Source organism: Mesocricetus auratus, unplaced genomic scaffold (assembly GCF_017639785.1).
Source record: "Mesocricetus auratus isolate SY011 unplaced genomic scaffold, BCM_Maur_2.0 Super-Scaffold_100019, whole genome shotgun sequence".
NCBI lineage: Eukaryota > Metazoa > Chordata > Mammalia > Rodentia > Cricetidae > Mesocricetus > Mesocricetus auratus.
In genome coordinates, this window is record NW_024429200.1 from 12131393 (window position 1) to 12149102 (window position 17710).

At 47.9% G+C, this 17710-nt stretch overlaps 1 protein-coding gene across 13 annotated transcripts in view; it reads right to left on the reverse strand.

Annotated features, from left to right (window-relative positions):
* Ccdc136 (coiled-coil domain containing 136) overlaps positions 1–17710 on the reverse strand; it is a 32177-nt gene that overhangs the window by 10426 nt on the left and 4041 nt on the right. For 6 of the 13 annotated variants that reach the window (XM_040728625.1, XM_040728621.1, XM_040728616.1 and 3 more), the window contains exons 5-13: positions 10600–10920; positions 7697–7808; positions 6797–6965; positions 5520–5660; positions 5086–5244; positions 4449–4619; positions 3899–4084; positions 1657–1851; positions 969–1193 (exon numbers count right to left, since the gene is read on the reverse strand). In XM_040728625.1, the coding sequence (XP_040584559.1) occupies positions 969–1193; positions 1657–1851; positions 3899–4084; positions 4449–4619; positions 5086–5244; positions 5520–5660; positions 6797–6965; positions 7697–7808; positions 10600–10920 (1679 nt within the window). The remainder of the gene's footprint in view (positions 1–968; positions 1194–1656; positions 1852–3898; positions 4085–4448; positions 4620–5085; positions 5245–5519; positions 5661–6796; positions 6966–7696; positions 7809–10599; positions 10921–17710) is intronic. The other 7 variants (XM_040728618.1, XM_040728619.1, XM_040728620.1 and 4 more) reach the window with 7 other exon arrangements.

A 17710-nucleotide genomic window follows, 5' to 3' on the forward strand; every position in this document is an offset into this window, starting at 1 on the left:
CCAGCTGGGAATGTGTGAATATGAACTCCGTCCTTGCAAGACGTAAGCATGGAATCAAGATCTTGTTACCCCCTAGCCCCTGTACCTTCTGCTAGGACTCTGTGTCTGGTCGTGAGGTATGTTTCCCAGGCCCAGTGGGTATTCAGGGTTAGATAAACTGATTAAGGGAATATTTTCTATCTGGTTTCCCGGTCTCTATGGCACCCAGACTTCTCAGCCTGGGTATCTGACACCCCTGGAATGATCAAGATCCACTGTGTGGACTTCTGCTCCTTCCTGGTCCTCCTTGTTCATGTAGCCTGAACTGGAACTGTCTGTCTGCTCTATATACATCAGGCCAAATTTATTCCCCAATTCTGAACAGACTAGTATAAAATTTCTACCTATCTTACCTCAGAGGCATCTAGTAGTGCTTGAGAAACACTGATTTCTGTTACGTCCCTGTGGCCTGGCTTGGACAGTGTCATTAGTACCAAGACCCTGCCTGTTGCAGCTGCTCTCCTTGCAGATGACTGGGCCCAGATTTGCTCATGGAGCCTCAAAAGGTTAAAAACTCAGAAAATGGAGAAGTAGACTTTCTAGCTCGAACAAAAAAGGTGATACATTTAGGGCCAGTCCAAAGGAACCAAAACTAACCCTGAATTGATCCCACACATGTTGGTGGGACTGAACCCAGAGGACAGACAGACTTCTGTGCCCCTTGAACTCTGTTCTAGATGTTGACTACACCTCAGCTCTGACAGTACATCATTCTATAATCCCAAACATCAAACCAGAGTGCAATGCCCTCCTCAAGGCATCAGCTTACTGGAGGCCGTGAAGGACCCTGAACTGTGAAAGGTAGGCAGGGCATTAGCCTCACCAGGCTTTCTACCCAAATAGGCTTCTTGCCTCAACTCTTCCACAGAGCCCTCCTTGTCACACTGCTGTACTCACAAGAGCCACCGCCCTCCCTTCTGCTGTGTTACCTTATTCTGACAAGTGGAGGATTTAGGCCCTTTGGCATCAGGAGGGTTCACCAACACTTCCTGGTAATTAGACTCTTTGAAACCTCGAAGTTCTTTGTGTGTCTCTAACTGTTCCTTTAATACACTCTCTTGATTCTTTATCAGTTTTCTCTGTTGATCCTGCATGCTTTGGTAGAGCAGCTGCATTTCACACAGGTCTTGCAACTTTGAGAGCAGCTCCTGACTCTGAGTAGGGCAGAGGAAGGAAACGTGATGATTAAAGGGACGGAGCCCTCCAAGGCCCCGTGCGCATTGGGCTGTCTGTCTCTATTGACCCACAGAGCCCTTCTGGGGAAAGGGGCTCTTTCTGTGGAGCTCTGCTAATTGAATACAAAAGATTCCTATGTGCAGACATATTTTCCAGCTTACAAAGTGATTTTCAGGTGCACTTCCTCCAGATGGACCAAATATCTAAATATACAATGCTGCACAGATTTCAGAATATAAAGTATATTTTAAGGTTTAAAGCCCTTCTGAAGAAACATCCAAATCAGCTCTGTGGGGAGAATGGTGAGAAAGGAGAAAGCACTTGGCCAACAAAGGAAAATGCTCACTTCCCTGACTTTATTTTCCCATGGGCAGCTTTCTTTATGCCTGGAAGCTTCTCAAAGCAGCCCCCTGACCAGCGGTCTCACCCTGCAATGAGTACCTTCTGCAAGAGGCCACATCTGGGCTGTGGGAATGTGAGCCTGTGCAGCTCCTCCTGCAGCTGGCCCTGCTCCTCCTGCAGTCTCCTCTGGTCTTCCAGGAGCTCGCACTGCTCCATCTGCAGGCGCCCCATCTCCTGCTGGCAGGCTTTGAACTTGTCCTGCAGCTCTGTCAGTCTGGACAGCAGTGCATCGCACTGAGGTGGGGGAGGGGCAGGGCGTGAGTACTATGTAAGGCCCATTTGGGGGCCGGCAGAGCACTTGTGTGCTCCCAGCCTCCTGTGACACGAGGCCCTTTCTCTTCCCTGCTAGTCACCCTGGGCTAGCCTGTGCAGACCAGACCTCTAAGCTGGGGGGCCCACTGGGTAGTTCTGAGCAGTATGCGCTGTACTCTCAATGCCTGTGCTCTGAGTTCATCTATCAGTCCCTCAGAGGTGACTTGAGAAGCAGTGATCTCAGTGCCTCTCCTGTTCTCTGGTCCTTTCCTGTGGCCCCCACACTGTAGGAACTTCACTTCAAGCCATTCTGCCAATTTTAGACTTAATTTATTTTCTTCATCAAAAGATTTAATTTTGACCTAATTTTCCCTTATTTTTATCTCCCACCCATACAGGGATTGAACTTGGGGCCTAATGAATACTAAGGAAGTGCTCTACCAGCCAGCGAGCTATATCCCCAGTTTGAATCATATTGTAAAACCCTTAGAAAAATATGAGCTATTGCTGAATTTGGGTTAAGACTACATTATCCCATGATTCTCAAAATCAGACATTTTAAAATCAAGCAAAATCTCACTGATTTGTATACCATCATGTCTCTCACTTCCTTGTGGGGGCGGTAGAGTTTTGAGACAGGGTTTCTCTGTGTAGCTCTGGCTACCTGGAACTCACTCTGTAGACCAGGCTGACCTCAAACAGACCTGCTTCTGCCTCCCTAGTGCTGGGATTAAGGTGTGAACCACCACTGCCCAGCACCTCTCCTTCTTATGAGCTATGGCCCTTAAGAGGTATCGAGTAGAGCACAGATCCAGTAGATCTCTCAATAGAGTAGGAGTGAAGAAAGCAGGCAAAATGCAAGCCCTGGGCATGGAAAGGCTCCTGGACTGCACCCTTTCCAATCCTGTCTTGTGGAGGCCTTTCCCTAGGGGCACAGTCTGCTACTGGACTACGAGGCTGGAGAGGCGGAGCCTGAGTATCCCAGCAGAATGTGACCAGCCTCACCATCTCCAAGGCTCTTGTGCCTCTTCTCCAAGGTGCTCCATGCCTTTCCAGCTCCTATTAGCAATCAAGGACTGATAGTTCCCAACAGAGTAAATGGCAATGGCTGACATTCTACACACCACGGAAAAAGTGTATAAGCCCTCATGTATCACTGCTGGAATTTCTTTCTTTCTTCCTTTTTTCCTGTCTTCCTTCCTTTCTTTCCTTTTTGTGTTTTTTTTCAAGAGAGGGTTTCACTGTGTGACCCCAGATGTCCTGAGACTCGCTCTATACCAGGCTAGCCTCCAAATCACAGACATCCAACTGCCTCTGCTCCTGAGTGCTGGGATTAAAGGCTTGCACCACCACTGCCTAGCCAGAATTTATTTCTTAAAGGAAGTGAGACAAAATATCGTTCTGTACCAAGCCAAGTGTTACACCTGTAATTTGAGCAATTGAGGTAGAAGCAAGAGGATAGCCACCAGATCAAGAGTAACCTGGTCTATACAGTGAGTCTGTCTCAACCCTTCTCTCCACCAAAACAAACAACAACAAGAAAGAAAGAAAGAAAGAAATAGCATTTGGTTTCATTTGAACGAAGCAAAATGCAAGATCTGAGAATTTGCTCCAAGACTGACTACACCTTAAGAGAGCACAGGTTATTCAATCAGCATTTTGGGTGAAGCCCACACCCCTAAGATCACTTGCATCCTGCTTCAGGAATCTGACCCTATTCTTTTTAGTTTAGTTAAGCATATATGGGCCTATGTGAATGTTCCTCCCTAGAAATGATGGGACATCAATGCAGTTCTAACACCAGTGGAGAAATGCATATATACATGGGGGTCATATGAAAAACAGATGTTCATACTGACTGAGATCAAATGCATTGATCTGCTAGGCTATGGCTCTCATTCAAGTCAAGTTCAAGATAAACTGCTTTAAGGACAGTCGACACGGGTCTGCCTTTAGCTAGGTAACCTCATTCCTTGCCTTTGGACCTCCTTTCTCCCAAGCTGGTGCCAGAAGCACTCGGAACAATTACCTTATTGGAACCATTTTCATTGTCTCCACAAGCAGGCTGGTTGGTCTTGAGGTCTGTCAGCTCCTGCTGGCAGAGCAGGAGGTCCTGCTCCAGCTGGTCATACATGTGCTTCTGTCGCTCCAGCTCGTCCTTGCTGGACTGATACAGTCCCTTCATCTCCTGAAGCTGGGCTTGAATCCCTGCATTCTGGGTAGGGGAGGCGGAGCCATCACCCTGTGTACACCTGCCCCCTCACTCTGCATCTGCCCGCCCCTGACTTCCCAAGCCTGACTTCACCCAGCCAGGGAGAGCCAAACAAGCCTCTCTAGGAGGCTTGATACCCTGACCTCGAGACAGTGCCTGAGGGAAGAAGAGACGGGGTTTCTTTCTGTAGACTGATCTTCCAGTGTAAAATAAAGGGAAGCTGGGAAATCTCAAGCAGCTGTCTCTACACGCCTCTGGTCCACCTCACTAACGGTTCCTCCACAGAACTCGTACCAGGCCCACTCTGGCCCACTCACGAGGACGCTGCCTGAGTATGTGCTCCAGGCCTGCTCCTCCCTTTCTTTACCTTCTCATTTTTCTCTTGCAAGCAGTCCACCATGGCTCGGAGGTGCTGCAGTTCTGTCTCATGGCACCGCAGCTTGTCCTGCAGGCAACGCTGCATTTCCAGCAGCTTTTCCTTCTCATTCACACTGCTCTGGTGCTGCATCTGCAGCTTCTGAAGCCGGCACTTTAACTCCTGCATGCAGGGGCTTTGGGTAGTGGTGCTGGGTTTTGTGACTTTGCTCTTGTCCTAACTCAGCCATGACCACTTGAGAATGTCTCTCCTCCTATCACTTGTCCTCCCACCTGTGCGTCCCTTGAGGGAGACACTTACCTTCCTGGCTTGTTTGCTTAGAAAGAAATGTAACCCAATCTCATGCAAACCAGGCTGTGTACCTGCGGCTAGCCTTGAACTCCTGGTTCTTCTGCTTCTACCTGTTGGTTCTGTCATTATAAATGTGCTCCACCACACTAGGCTCAACAAATGTTGTCTGCTGTTGTTTTGTTTCAGTGCTAGGGATTGAACCTGGGACCTCAAGCATTCTAGGCAGGCAATCTACCAAAAGCCATATCCCCAGCTTTGGAGTTATTGCCTGCCTCCCCCAGACCTCAGGCCAGTGCTCTTGGCCCCTCCACTGTCCCTTCACCTTTGGCACTGTTACCTTCTCCTTCTGGCTCTCTACGGGTGTGGCCTTGGTGACTTTAAGTTGCCGGAGCTCTGCCTGAAGCTGCAACTGCATCTTCAGAAGCTCACTCTGCTCATCCTGGCTAGCATCATACTTTTTCTGCAGGGAACAGAGCCTGCTCTTCAGCTCCTCATTCTGCAGTGGGGAGGACGTGGGTACAACAGTTACTCTCAAGAAGCAGAGGGCTCTCTGCAGGCCCCGGGGACGGGAATACTTGTGTGGTGCAGAGCCCCGGAGAAGCTCTCTGGATCTCTGCCTGGGTTTCTTCAGTGATGACAACAACCACCAGCTCCCTACATGCCATCTATGTGGCTTCTCCATGCAGGGGCTTTGGGTGATGCTGTCAGCGGAGCTCAGCCTTACTCCTGATGTCCAGCCTCCCCAGAGGCAGTGACTCTACCCTTCCTTACCTGGGCGACGCTGTGGGAGGTCTGACACCGAAGCACCTCATTCTGGGCACACTTGAGCTCCCTCTGCAGCCGCTTCTGCTCCTCCTCGCTGACCCGGCGATGATGCTGGAGCTCTTCCAACTCACAACACAAGTCCTTACACTATGTGGGAAATGAATGGGGCTGGTTTGTGTAGATGACACATGTACACTAGGAACAGGGAAATATGCCATTCTTTTGATCTGAATATAGTCAGATGTCACATAACAACGTAGACTCATGCTGAGAAATTTGTCATTAAGCTACTGAATAATTGTGTGATCCTAGAGCGTATACTTACACAAACTTAGTGTGTGTGTGTGTGTGTGTGTGTGTGTGTGTGTGTGTGTGGTGACCATGCTTTACTGTTCCTAGGGTACTAATGAACACCCTGAGACTGAACCAAGCACTAAAGAAAATGATGTCATTAGCAGACACAACAAATACATTTGAAGATGCTGTCAGTATAACATGGCACCCTCATTTTATTTGTTTGGTTTTTTTTGAGACAGAGTTTCTCTGTGTAGCTCTGACTGTCCTGAAACTCACTCTGTAGACCAGGCTAGCCTCAAACTTACAGAGATCTTCCTGCCTCTGCCTCCCAAGTTCTGGGATTAAAGGTGTGTGCCACCACCTCCTGGATGGCATCCTGTTTTATAATGAACACTTTTTTTTTAAAGATTTGTTTATTATGTATACAGTGTTCTGCCTGTATGTATGCCTACGTCCCAGAAGAGGGCGCTAGATCTCATTACAGATGGTTGTGAGCCACCATGTGGTTGCTGGGAACTGAACTCAGGACCTCTGGAAGAGACAGCCAGTGCCCTTAACCTCTGAGCCATCTCTCCAGCCACCCCCCCCTTTTTTGTTTTTAAGGATAAAGGCTTTTTAAAAATAACAATAAAAACAAAATATAGTCAAAACATAAAATATCAGTAGTGTCGTCTCATTAAGTCATTGTACTGTGTGTGTTATACCATCACACAACTGGAAGTTTCACACACAGTAAGCTCGTCTGCACTAGCTTCACCACATGCTTGTTCAGTAATTTGCTGCACTACAACATCAGTAGGAGTAAGAACTTTAAAGCATTCATACAATTGTATAGGACGGCTGCCATATATCCGGTCCATTTTTTAATTGAAACGCCATCACCCTGCCATAGTGCATGGCTCCTTTGTTAGCCCTGTTCTTACCAGAGGCAAGGAACAGGTGAGAGGTGGCGGCAGGAACCTTCCAGTCCACCCTGCACAGCCTACCTTGGTCTGCATGTCCTTCATCTGTTCCTCGGCTCCCAACAGCTGCTGGCGCAAAAGCTGCAACTCAGGGTCAGGTTCTGGGAACTGCAGCTCTGAGGTCTGAGACTCTACTGATACCGTGCTCTTTAGCACCTGGGATTCCAACCACAGTTCTGTTGCTCTTCGTGTCCTGTAATCCAGAACCCAGGGCTCAGTAAGCAGGAGCTCCGCCTGGCTCAGGCCCAGTGCTTCCAGTCTGAGCCAACATTACTCAGGAGCTTCACTGTGCTTCTCCTCTCAAGTGAATGTGTTTACAAGTTTACACAAAACCTCCAGCACCTCACTGCATGGCATTTGACTATGAGAAATCCTAGGATCTTGGTTTCAAGACTGGGCCTGATGCCAAAACACCTCTAACCTGGAGGCTCTATTCCAGTGGTTTTCAACCTCTGGGGGTCACACATACCAGATATTCACATTACAATTCATAACAGTAGCAAAATTACAGTTATGAAGTAGTAACAAAATGATCTTATGGTTGGGGTCACCACAGCATGAGGAACCGTGTTAAAGGACGTAGCATTAGGAAGACTGAGAACCTCTGCTCTATGTCATTACACTGAATCATATCTATGGACAACAAAGGGATCTCGGCTGATCTAATATAAAGCAGAACCAGCTGGATTCCAATGCCAAGAATAGAGGAAAACTACATTTTTGTAGCTCATTTAACTATAGTTCTGACAATACAGTTTGGTGGTATTCTGAGCCTGCTCGTGGGAAGTCTCATACCCTTGGGATAACAAAGAAATGACTGCTTTCCAGGAGCAGAGGACCATTCATGAACCCAGTGTCTGCCTTCTGGGAAGGCCTGAGAGAGCCCAAGAGAGAATGCGCAGCGCTCCTGTCTCCTGGCCATACCTGTCACTCTCCAGCTCAGCAAGCTGCCCTGTGAGGCTGCTGTTGCTCTCCTGCAAGGCCTGGTACTCCTCGTTCAGGAATTGGTAGCGCTCCCGAAGCTGGTGTAGTTCTTCTGTAGAAGAGAAGGAGAGAGAGAGAGAGAGAAGAGCCTCAGTGGACAGAAGCCCTGATGACCAGCCCCAAGTTTTACTGGATGGAAACTCAACGGCAAAGGGAGGCACAGAAGACAGACCCTGACTATCCACCCTCAAAGCCCCAACTGAAACACCATCTTGAGCTTTCAGCAGCTCTTGAAGGCTTAAGCTGACTTCATTGTGTCTCGGTTTCTAGTTAACTATTTATGATTACCTCCCCATTATCCTTATATTTTTCTTTCAGATAGAGCCTCGCGTAGCACAGGCTGGTCTCTAACCGTAAACTGCAGTTCTTCCTGCCTCTACCTCCTGAGTGCTGGGATTACAGGTATAAGCCACTAAGCCCAATTTCTTTTAAGTACCCTGGATCAGACACAGAGCTTCATGCATGCTAGGCAAGCACTCTAGCAACTGAGGCACAGCCATAGCCCCCACGATGCTTTTAGCACAAAACCCTGGGAGATGTGCACTGCCAGATCTGCCCTTCAGAGACAGCCTGCTCAGTCTGAGTATCCCTTATTGCCTTTATCATCACACTGAGGACACTGGCTTGGACACAGTCTTTTGTTTTTGTTTGTGGACATGTTTTTGCTTTATGGTGGGGAGGAATGGTGTACTAGCTGGTTTTGTGTGTCAACTTGACACAAGCTAGAGTCACCAGAGAGGAAGGAGGCTTAGTTGAGAAAACACCTCTATGAGCAACAGCTGTAAGGCTGATCAACGGGGGGGGGAAGGCCCAGACCATGGTGGGTTGTGCAGGCTGAGCAAGCTATGGGAAGAAGCCAGTGAGCCCCACCCTCCATGGCCTCTGCATCAGCTCCTGCTCTAGGTTCCTGCCATGTTGGAGTTCCTGTCCTGACTTCCTTCAGCAGTGAACAGCGATGTGGAAGTGTAAGTTGAATAAACCCTTTATGGCCTTGGCGTTTTGTTGCAGCAATAGAAGCCCTAATTTAGACAAAAGGTGCTTGGGATAAAATCTAGGGTCTCACCACGTGTGCCAGCAAGCATGCTACTACCAAGCCACACTCATTTTTCTTCATCTGCTAACAGAAAAGCCCATCCCAATCTAAAATGCTTGTTTTCCTCAAACATTAGAAGAGAGAAGAGGTCCTGTTGAAATTCCCTCCCCCCCACCCCCGTTGCTACAAATACCCAAGTTGTATCTCTCTATGAGTAACAACTGTCAGAGCTGCAGAAGAGGTTCAGCCTCCAACAGGGAATTCAGTTCCAGAACAGCAAGGGCTATGTAGAGAGACTCTGTCTCAATAAACAAACAAAAAATTAAATAAATTTCAATTAAGTAAATGGATAAAAATTAAAGAAAGGAAGGAAGGAAGAAAGGAAAGAAAAGGAAGTTCTGAAGATTATCACAGGAAGGAAGAAAACCGTTAATGAAAACTGTGCATGATGCATTGAACTTGATGATTATGACCTTTATTTAATCCTTGAAATAGCCCTGTGTAAGACCTCCCCCTACCCCTTGCTTAAAAACAAACAAAAAGCCAACTAATTTTAGAATAGGTTTAGACTAAAAATAAATAAACAAACAAACAAACAAATAAATAGTGCACACACAAAGCCAGTTCAAATTTCCCTGGGAGAATCCTCACCAAGGTTCCTCAGCTATTATGCATCTTACGTTATATTGCCTACTTGTCATTATTAAGAACCAACAACCATACATTACAATTAACTCCACATATCACTTAGATTTCTCTGTGTTTTCCTTAGGCCCCTTTTCTGTCCTAGTGTCCCATCCTGCTATAAGACTTTATTAACCAGGCTGGGTTTCATATCCCAGATATAGACAAGGCTTGGAGAGAGGTAACAGATGACTAAGTTGATCCTGCTACCCCAGCTAGAGCTGAGTTCTTGGCTCAGGCTGGGTCCACTCTAGCTACACCCTTTCCCTTGTGCTGCCTCCCTCTCCTAGCACCACCGGTCCAAAGACGCCTCTGAAAAGCTTAGTACAGCTGGAAAACTTTCAATTCTTTGATTTTCTTGTTGACTGTCTCTGCTTGACCTGGCCAAATGTAGGGCCTCCATTATACCCAGATCATAAATCCAGGCTAGAATAAAGGTTAACCCACTGATGTCATGAATCCTAGCAACTAGCTGGGAGATGTCTGCAAACAGGGCTCGAAGCTTTTGAGAACCACATGCTTACTAGAAATAATCTCTCTTTCTCTCCAGCTGTCTTGTGCTCTGATCTGCTGCCTTCCAAAGTCTCTACTCTGGGGAGGGCTAAGTGAACCTAAGAATTACCATTTTGGTTCTCAGACTCAGGACTAGAGGCCTAAACAGGTTCAGGCAAAGAGCCATGATGCCACAGCAGCAAGAAGGCTTTTCTACAGTGACAGGTCCTGCTGTATCCACCCCAGACCTTTTTTCCCCCAGGGAGTACTTTCCCAGAGTCAAATCAACGGGTACCCAACAGCTCTCTGTTAATCTCCAGGGAGGCCAGCCTGGAATACAGAGCAAGTTCCAGGACAAGCTCCATAGCTACAGAGAAACCCTGTCTTGAAAAACCAAAAAAAAAAAAAAAAAAAAACTCTCCAGGGAACATCTCTATGGCACTAATTCTTACACCACCATGGACTGGTTATGTAACAACTGAGTGAGTCTTTCTCTGCAGTCTCAAAGTAAACATGGGGATTTTTTTTTTCCAGAGGATTCTAATGTGTAATCTAATACCATTCTTCCACCACCTTCCTATCTACAGTGTCTTCTCTTCTACTCAACTCTGTGAAGAAACAGAAGGTGTCATACCTTGTATCCCAGAGACTTCTGAGACACTTAACTCAGATGGTTCAGAAGTCTTCAATTCCATTTCTGCGCGGAGCGAGGCGATCTCCATCTCATAATCCCCTCGAATGCGTTCCATGTCGTCGAGTTCATTCTGCAACCGGCAGAGATCTTCCTGCAAGGATGCTATGTCACTCTCGTGTTCGCTTGCAGAATCTGCTGCAGCTTGCCGTAGATTCTGGATCTCCGCCTGGGCCAAATGCAACTCCTGCTCTATTTCTTTAAGTTCACTTTCCTTCTCATGCTCTAACAGGGAAATCTCCTCCCGTAGATGTTGCAGCTCACCTGCAAAACGCAAAGATTGATGGTCAAGAAGACAAGTGAATGAGTCAAGCACGTTCCTGAAGCACCGAGTTCAAGACAGACTTACTTCTTGTCTGGAAATTACTGCCGACTTACCTAGACTTGACTCACAAGAGAAGTAGAGCATCATAAAGTACAGAATGAGAGGATACTCAAGCGGGATTAACAGTGACTGTGGTGAATTGTGGTAGAAGGGCAGACTTTGAGGGCCTACACTCACAGCATCAGTGTGGACTAGTGTGAACAAAAAGTATGAAGTGCTATGAGAACACACTAGTGTCACCTGCATGGAAATGCCGTAAGAAAGCCCATCACCTTGTACGCTAATCTAAAAAACAAAAATATAAACAAACAGAATAGTATTAAGCATGCCTAAAGAACCACTTGTCATTTAAAAACTAAGACCCCCTAGGTGTGGTGACTCACACTGTCATTCCAAAACTCGAGAGGTGGAAGCAGGAAGGTCAGAAATTCAAGGTCATTCTCAGCTGTACTGTGTACCTGGGTCTAGCCTGGGCTAAGTATTCTATCTCAACAAATCAAAACATCTAATAGACAGTATTTTACCAGTGTCCTAAGTCTTTCCAAAAATCCCATCCTGGGAGCTTAGTGAATTCAGACTCACAGCCTCAGAGGCTGCCCCTTACTCCAAATGCCTGGTAAAGCACAGGGTGAAAGACAGCACGTATCTAGAATTCAAGGTCAAGTTAAAAAAGAAACTCATCATAAAACAGTAAGACATGGAACACTAACCTACATGGTGACTGTAATTCCAACTGTTTGAGTCAATGGTGCTATTCTCCAAGAGAGCCTTAACGGAAGCCACTCAGTGTCACTTTGGACCTCCAAAAATAGTAAGTCAAAAACAAACCTTCTTACTAACAAAAAAATATGAAAGCGTTCCCATGCCATAGTGACTAGAAAGAAAATCAGACACTATACAACACACATTTAAAAACACAGGGACTTTAATCCCAGCACTCGGGAGGCAGAGGCAGGCGAATCTCTGTGAGTTCAAGGCCAGCCTGGTCAACAGAGCGAGTTCCAAGATAGCCTCCAAAGCCACAGAGAAAGTCTGTCTTGAAAAACCAAAAAAAAAAAAAATAATAATAATAATAATAAAAATAAAAACACAGGGAAAGGGTCGGGTGTTGGTGGCACATGCCTTTAATCCCAGCACTCGGGAGGCAGAGCCAGGCGGATCTCTGTGAGCTCGAGACCAGCCTGGTCTACAGAGTGAGTTCCAGGACAGCCTCCAAAACAATACAGAGAAATCCTGTCTTGAAAAAACCAAAAAAAAAAAAAAAAAAAAGAAGAAGAAGAAGAAGAAAAGAAAAGAAAAAATACAGGGAAAAGGTCTAGAAGAATCTATGGCCCCAGTTACTTCAAAGTTGGGAAAATGGCTTAGTCGGTAACACACTTGTCATGAAAACATAAGGGCCTGAGTTCAGGCCTTTAGGATCCACATAAAAACACAGATGTAGGTAGTGGCATGAGTCAGTTACCCTAGCTTTGGGACTGGGGAGGGGGTAGGAGGCAGAGAAAGATCACTGGAGCTTACTGGCTAGCCTGTTTAGCTGAATCAGCGAGTTCTTGGCTCAGTGAGAGACCTCTGTCTCAAAAACTAAGGTGTCTAATGACTAAGGCAGACAGTTGACATTGACTCTTAGTCTCCACACTCATAAGCATGAATATGCATTTACACACACACACACACACGTACACACACACACGTACACACATACACAGAAAATTCATTTAAAAAATAGCAGTTGCCTCGGAGGAGTGGGATAACGTGGCAGGAATTTTAGTCTCCACATCATACCTGTGTTGCTCGATTTTCACAAGTTTCTACATTTTACATGTGGTTATGCACATATTTTAATTTTCAAAACAAATGTGTCGAGATCTGTGGAACATCTGAGGCTTCTTTTGTTGTTTTTAAGACAGTGTCTCATTGCGTAGTACATGCTGGTCTCGAGCTCCCTTGGCCTCAGCCTCCCAAGTGATGGGATTGCAGACATGAGTCACCACCACGTCTAGTTTTGCCTCTCTGGTTTCTAGATGCAGGTCACCCATTTGGAATGGGTGAAACTCTCACAAGTCAGAGCGGAAGGCAGGGATTCCAGTAAGAATTCAGAAGTGGGGGCAGGACTAAGGGATTAAAGAGAACTGAACTTCACACTGCCCCATGTCCCATCCCCTGCTCACTCTACCAGACATCCAGACTTTCCCTAGCCATCTCCCCCGCCTCCTCCAGAAGAGGGATGCTCAAAGCTCTGATGGCTCCTTAAACTGTGCGCTTGCGTTTGGTTCCGTCCTCACATATAAACTATGAAAACAGGGAACATGCCTGTTTTGTTCACCATTACGGCTACCATATGTGGTAATGTGCTTGGCAGAGTGCAGTTCAATAAATATTTACTGTGTTCATGCGTGAAGGAGGGACTCATTTGTTCATTTTTTACTGCGTTTCTTCTGTGTAGACAAAAGTACATGTTTAAGAGAACCTAGGACTTAAGGGAATAGTTGTACATGCCTGTAGTCCCAGCACTCTAGAGGCTGAGGCTACAGAATTGCTTGAGCCTAGGAGTGTGAGCCCAGCCTGTGCCATGCTGTATGGAGCAGGGAGAAAGGAGAAAAGACCTATTTGGATGTATGGCAGACATCACTGTTGAGTGGCCAGGACACCTCAGGGAGAAGAGGTCTCCAGGCCTCCATCAAGCATGTGCACTAGGCTGCATAAATTTCCTGGGTTTTTTGTTTTTATTTTAAATTTCTTTTACTAGGGGTTGAGCCCAGAACCTCATGTCTGCTAGGCACTGAATGAACTACATCCCCAAGCCCCGATTTCCTATTTGAAAGGAAGGAAACAAAATCAGAGTGTTCCCTGACTTCATAAAGTTCGTCGCCAAGAGATGGGGAGGCCAACTACAGCACCCCACGACACAGCTCGGTCTAGCTGGAGGGGGACACATAGGAGTCAGCCGGTCACTATGGTGAAGGAACTCCCAGGCTGGGCCTCCTGGGGGGCAGGCGAGCCTCGTCTCCCTCTAGCAAGCCCCCAAACCTCACAGGATCGCTCTTTGGAATCTGGCTCTGTAAACCGCCTTCTCGGATCACGGGAGTTAGGGTAGTGATGGGTGGCGAGGAGCCAGGCCCGGCCAGGAAAGGCAGGGAGGGACCAGGTTCCGAGGAGCTGGCGCCGGTTGACTGTGGGCTGGGGCGGTCGGGGCGCAGGGGAGGATTCGGGCGTCGGCCAGCGGGGGTAGAGAAGGCGGCTCGCACTTACTGGTTATGGCCTGCATCTCGCCGGCCCCCCACAAGCGGTCTCCCAGGGGGCCTCCCGCCTCCCCGCCGGTGCCGCCCCGGGGGGGCTGTGGCGGCCGGAACCGCCTCTGAACACCAGGTACCTCTGAGGCCGCGAGCGCCCCCACTTGGCGGAAACGGGCAACGCGCGTGCGCCAGGACCCATCGCAGGTTCCCCCCGAGGGGCGGGGCTTGGGGGTGGGTCTGAGGTCCGCAGTCCCCAACCTGGGAATCAATGAAATCTAGCAACAAGTCCTTTCCCCCCTGGTCTTTCAGGTTTTCAGACTTCGCCATATCGGAAAGCAAAGAATGTTCTTTTTCGAAGCAAGGACTAATAATTGGCTCAACTGGACCTTTCTTTCATCGTATAAACAAGATCAAGGGTTCCTTACCTTAAAAAAAAAAAAACAAACCTCCCTTGGTCTCGCTTCTCTGTCCCTTATTTCTCTCTTTAACGTGGTTATCACCATGTTCTGTACTCATCTCTTCGTTTGACCTCCTGTTTTCTCTCCAGTTCAGTCCGATCTGCACTGTCTCCCGGTTCTCCGTCCTGCCAACCCCAGAGGCTACCTCACCTGCCTTCCGCAGCTTTCCACACAGTGGATCATCACTTCCTTGTCGCATGTCCTGCTCCTGGCTTTCAGGTGTTCCTTCTATCACCGTGTCTTTTGTACGGTCCTCCTGTCTTGGGCCTCTAGTTAGGAGAATGGAGCCTTTCTCTCCCCTCTGGTATCTCTTGGTGTGACTGCCCGTCTCCCATAGATTATAATGCTGTCTGCATGTGAAAAATTACCTGATCATGGGCTGGAATGATGGCTCAGCAGTTAAGAACGCTGGCTGATCTACTAGAGTTCAATTCCCAGCAACCACATGGTGGCTCACAACCATCTCTAGTGGGATCTGATGCCTTCTTCTGGCACAAAGGTGTACATGCAGACAGAATATTCATACATAAAATAAATAATTTTTTAAAGTTGAGGTTTGAATTAAAAAAATTACCAAATCTCATTTCCAGGCCTTGTTTCTCCCCCAGTTGTGGATTCATACATCTAAATGCTTTCTTCACATACTCACTTGATCATCAAACTCATCCAGTAAAAAAACTCTTAAATGGTTTCCCAAGTCCCCAAACTCATTTCTTACCAACCTTTTCCATGCCTGTCAGACACCACTATTTAGCCATTTTCTCTGGGTAAAGTCATGAAGGCTCCACCTTCAAAATATATTCTGAACCATCTCCGTTTCTACTACCTTAATTCACGCAAACAATTGGCTAAATGGACTCCTAACATGCTTGACTCCCTTTCCTCCTCCTCCTGGGTTCTTTTTTGTTTGTTTGTTTTACGAGACAGGGTTTCTCTGTATTGTTTCGGAGGCTATCGGTCCAGCCCGGCCTCGAACTCACAGAGAACCGCCTGCCTCTGCCTCCCGAGTGCTGGGATTAAAGGCGTGCACCACCACCGCCCGGCTTTCCTCCTGGGTTCTTAAGGGCTCTTTTGGAGGGCTAGGAGTGTTGCTCAGGGGTAGAACACTTGACACTGGAGGAAAAAGGCAAAGCCAAAGTAAAAATGTAAACCATATCAGTCACCGCAGCCTTGGAAAACACCTCCTGTCGTGTCTACTTCACTTATGGTGAAAGTCAGCCCTGTCAGGTGACCTAAAAGGCCTCTTGTATCCAGGCCCCTGCCTTCTCTTGGAACTTTCTCTCACCAGAGTCCTTCACATGCTCTTCACATGACCTTGGTTCTGTCCCCCAACACATGAAGCCCATTCTCACCCCTGACCTTGGCAGCTTCAGTTCCCTCTGCCCAGTGGGTCCTTCCATCAGATCTTTGAATGTCTGGATCCTTCCTGTTCCTCAACTTAAGTGCCATCTTCCTGAAGGCCTGTCAAAGGTATCTATGTAAAACTGACTCCTATCTCTCTCCTAACCACATATCACAGGTCTATATTGAGTTCATACATAATTGTCTTTATTTCCAACTGAACTTGTTTATGTTTTCCTTTAAAAAAATGAGACAGGGTCTCATGAAGTCCAGATAGTCCTGAACTCACTATGAAGCCATGGATGGCATCAAATTCCTGATTCTCCTGCCTTTAGTTCCCACATGCTGGGATTACAGGCCTTTGCCACCCTGCCCAGCTTTGGAATCTACTCTTTAGGGGTTTGGTCAACTGTGTTCTTTGTTGGTCCTTTAAATATAATGGATCTCGACAAATAGCTGACAGACAAATGAGTTAACCCCATTTTACAGACAGGAAACTGAGACTCACAGGGATTAGAGTGACCTGTCCAAGGCTGGCAAAATTTGTACATGATAAAGCTAAGCCCAAGAGCTCAGATGTTGTGAAAGCAACACCCACGCTCCCTCCATCCCTGTGAGCTCCCTCCATCCCTCCCTGTGAGCTCCTCCCTCCATCCCTGTGAGCTCCCTCCATCCCTGTGAGCTCCCTCCATCCCTGTGAGCTCCCTCCCTCCATCCTGTGAGCTCCCTCCATCCCTGTGAGCTCCTCCATCCCTGTGAGCTCCCTCCCTCCATCCCTGTGAGCTCCCTCCATCCCTGTGACCTCCCTCCCTCCATCCCTGTGAGCTCCCTCCATCCATCCCTGTGAGCTCCCTCCATCCCTGTGAGCTCCTCCATCCCTGTGAGCTCCCTCCCTCCATCCCTGTGAGCTCCCTCCATCCCTGTGACCTCCCTCCCTCCATCCTGTGAGCTCCCTCCATCCCTGTGAGCTCCCTCCATCTCTCCCTGTGAGCTCCTCCCTCCATCCCTGTGAGCTCCTCCATCCCTGTGAGCTCCCTCCATCCCTGTGACCTCCCTCCCTCCATCCCTGTGAGCTCCCTCCATCCATCCCTGGGAGCTCCCTCCATCCCTGTGAGCTCCCTCCATCCATCCCTGTGAGCTCCTCCATCCCTGTGACCTCCCTCCCTCCATCCTGTGAGCTCCCTCCATCCCTGTGAGCTCCCTCCATCAATCCCTGTGAGCTCCTCCATCCCTCCCTGTGAGCTCCCTCCATCCCTGTGACCTCCCTCCCTCCATCCCCATGAGCTCCTCCATCCCTGTGAGCTCCCTCCATCCATCCCTGTGAGCTCCTCCATCCCTGTGACCTCCCTCCCTCCATCCCCGTGAGCTCCTCCATCCCCGTGCTGGGCGCTCTGCCATTTCCCTTCTCTTTGTCACTTCTCCTGCATCTCCCTTTGCTTACATCTTGTACCCTTCTCTTCTGCTTCTCCTCTTATACATCCCTTGCTCTCACCAGGACAGCTTCCAGACCTTTTTTCCTCCATTTATACTTTCCATTTGGCTTGATCTCAGCTCTCTCTACAGAGTCCCTGCTGTTTTCTAGGGCAGATCCTGAAAACCTTCCGGAAGCCCACAGAAATAACAAAAGCTCCCTCTTTACTTGGTAGTGCAGTGGAATTTGGGACACCTGCCTTACTGCTTTCTGAGACAAAGGGACA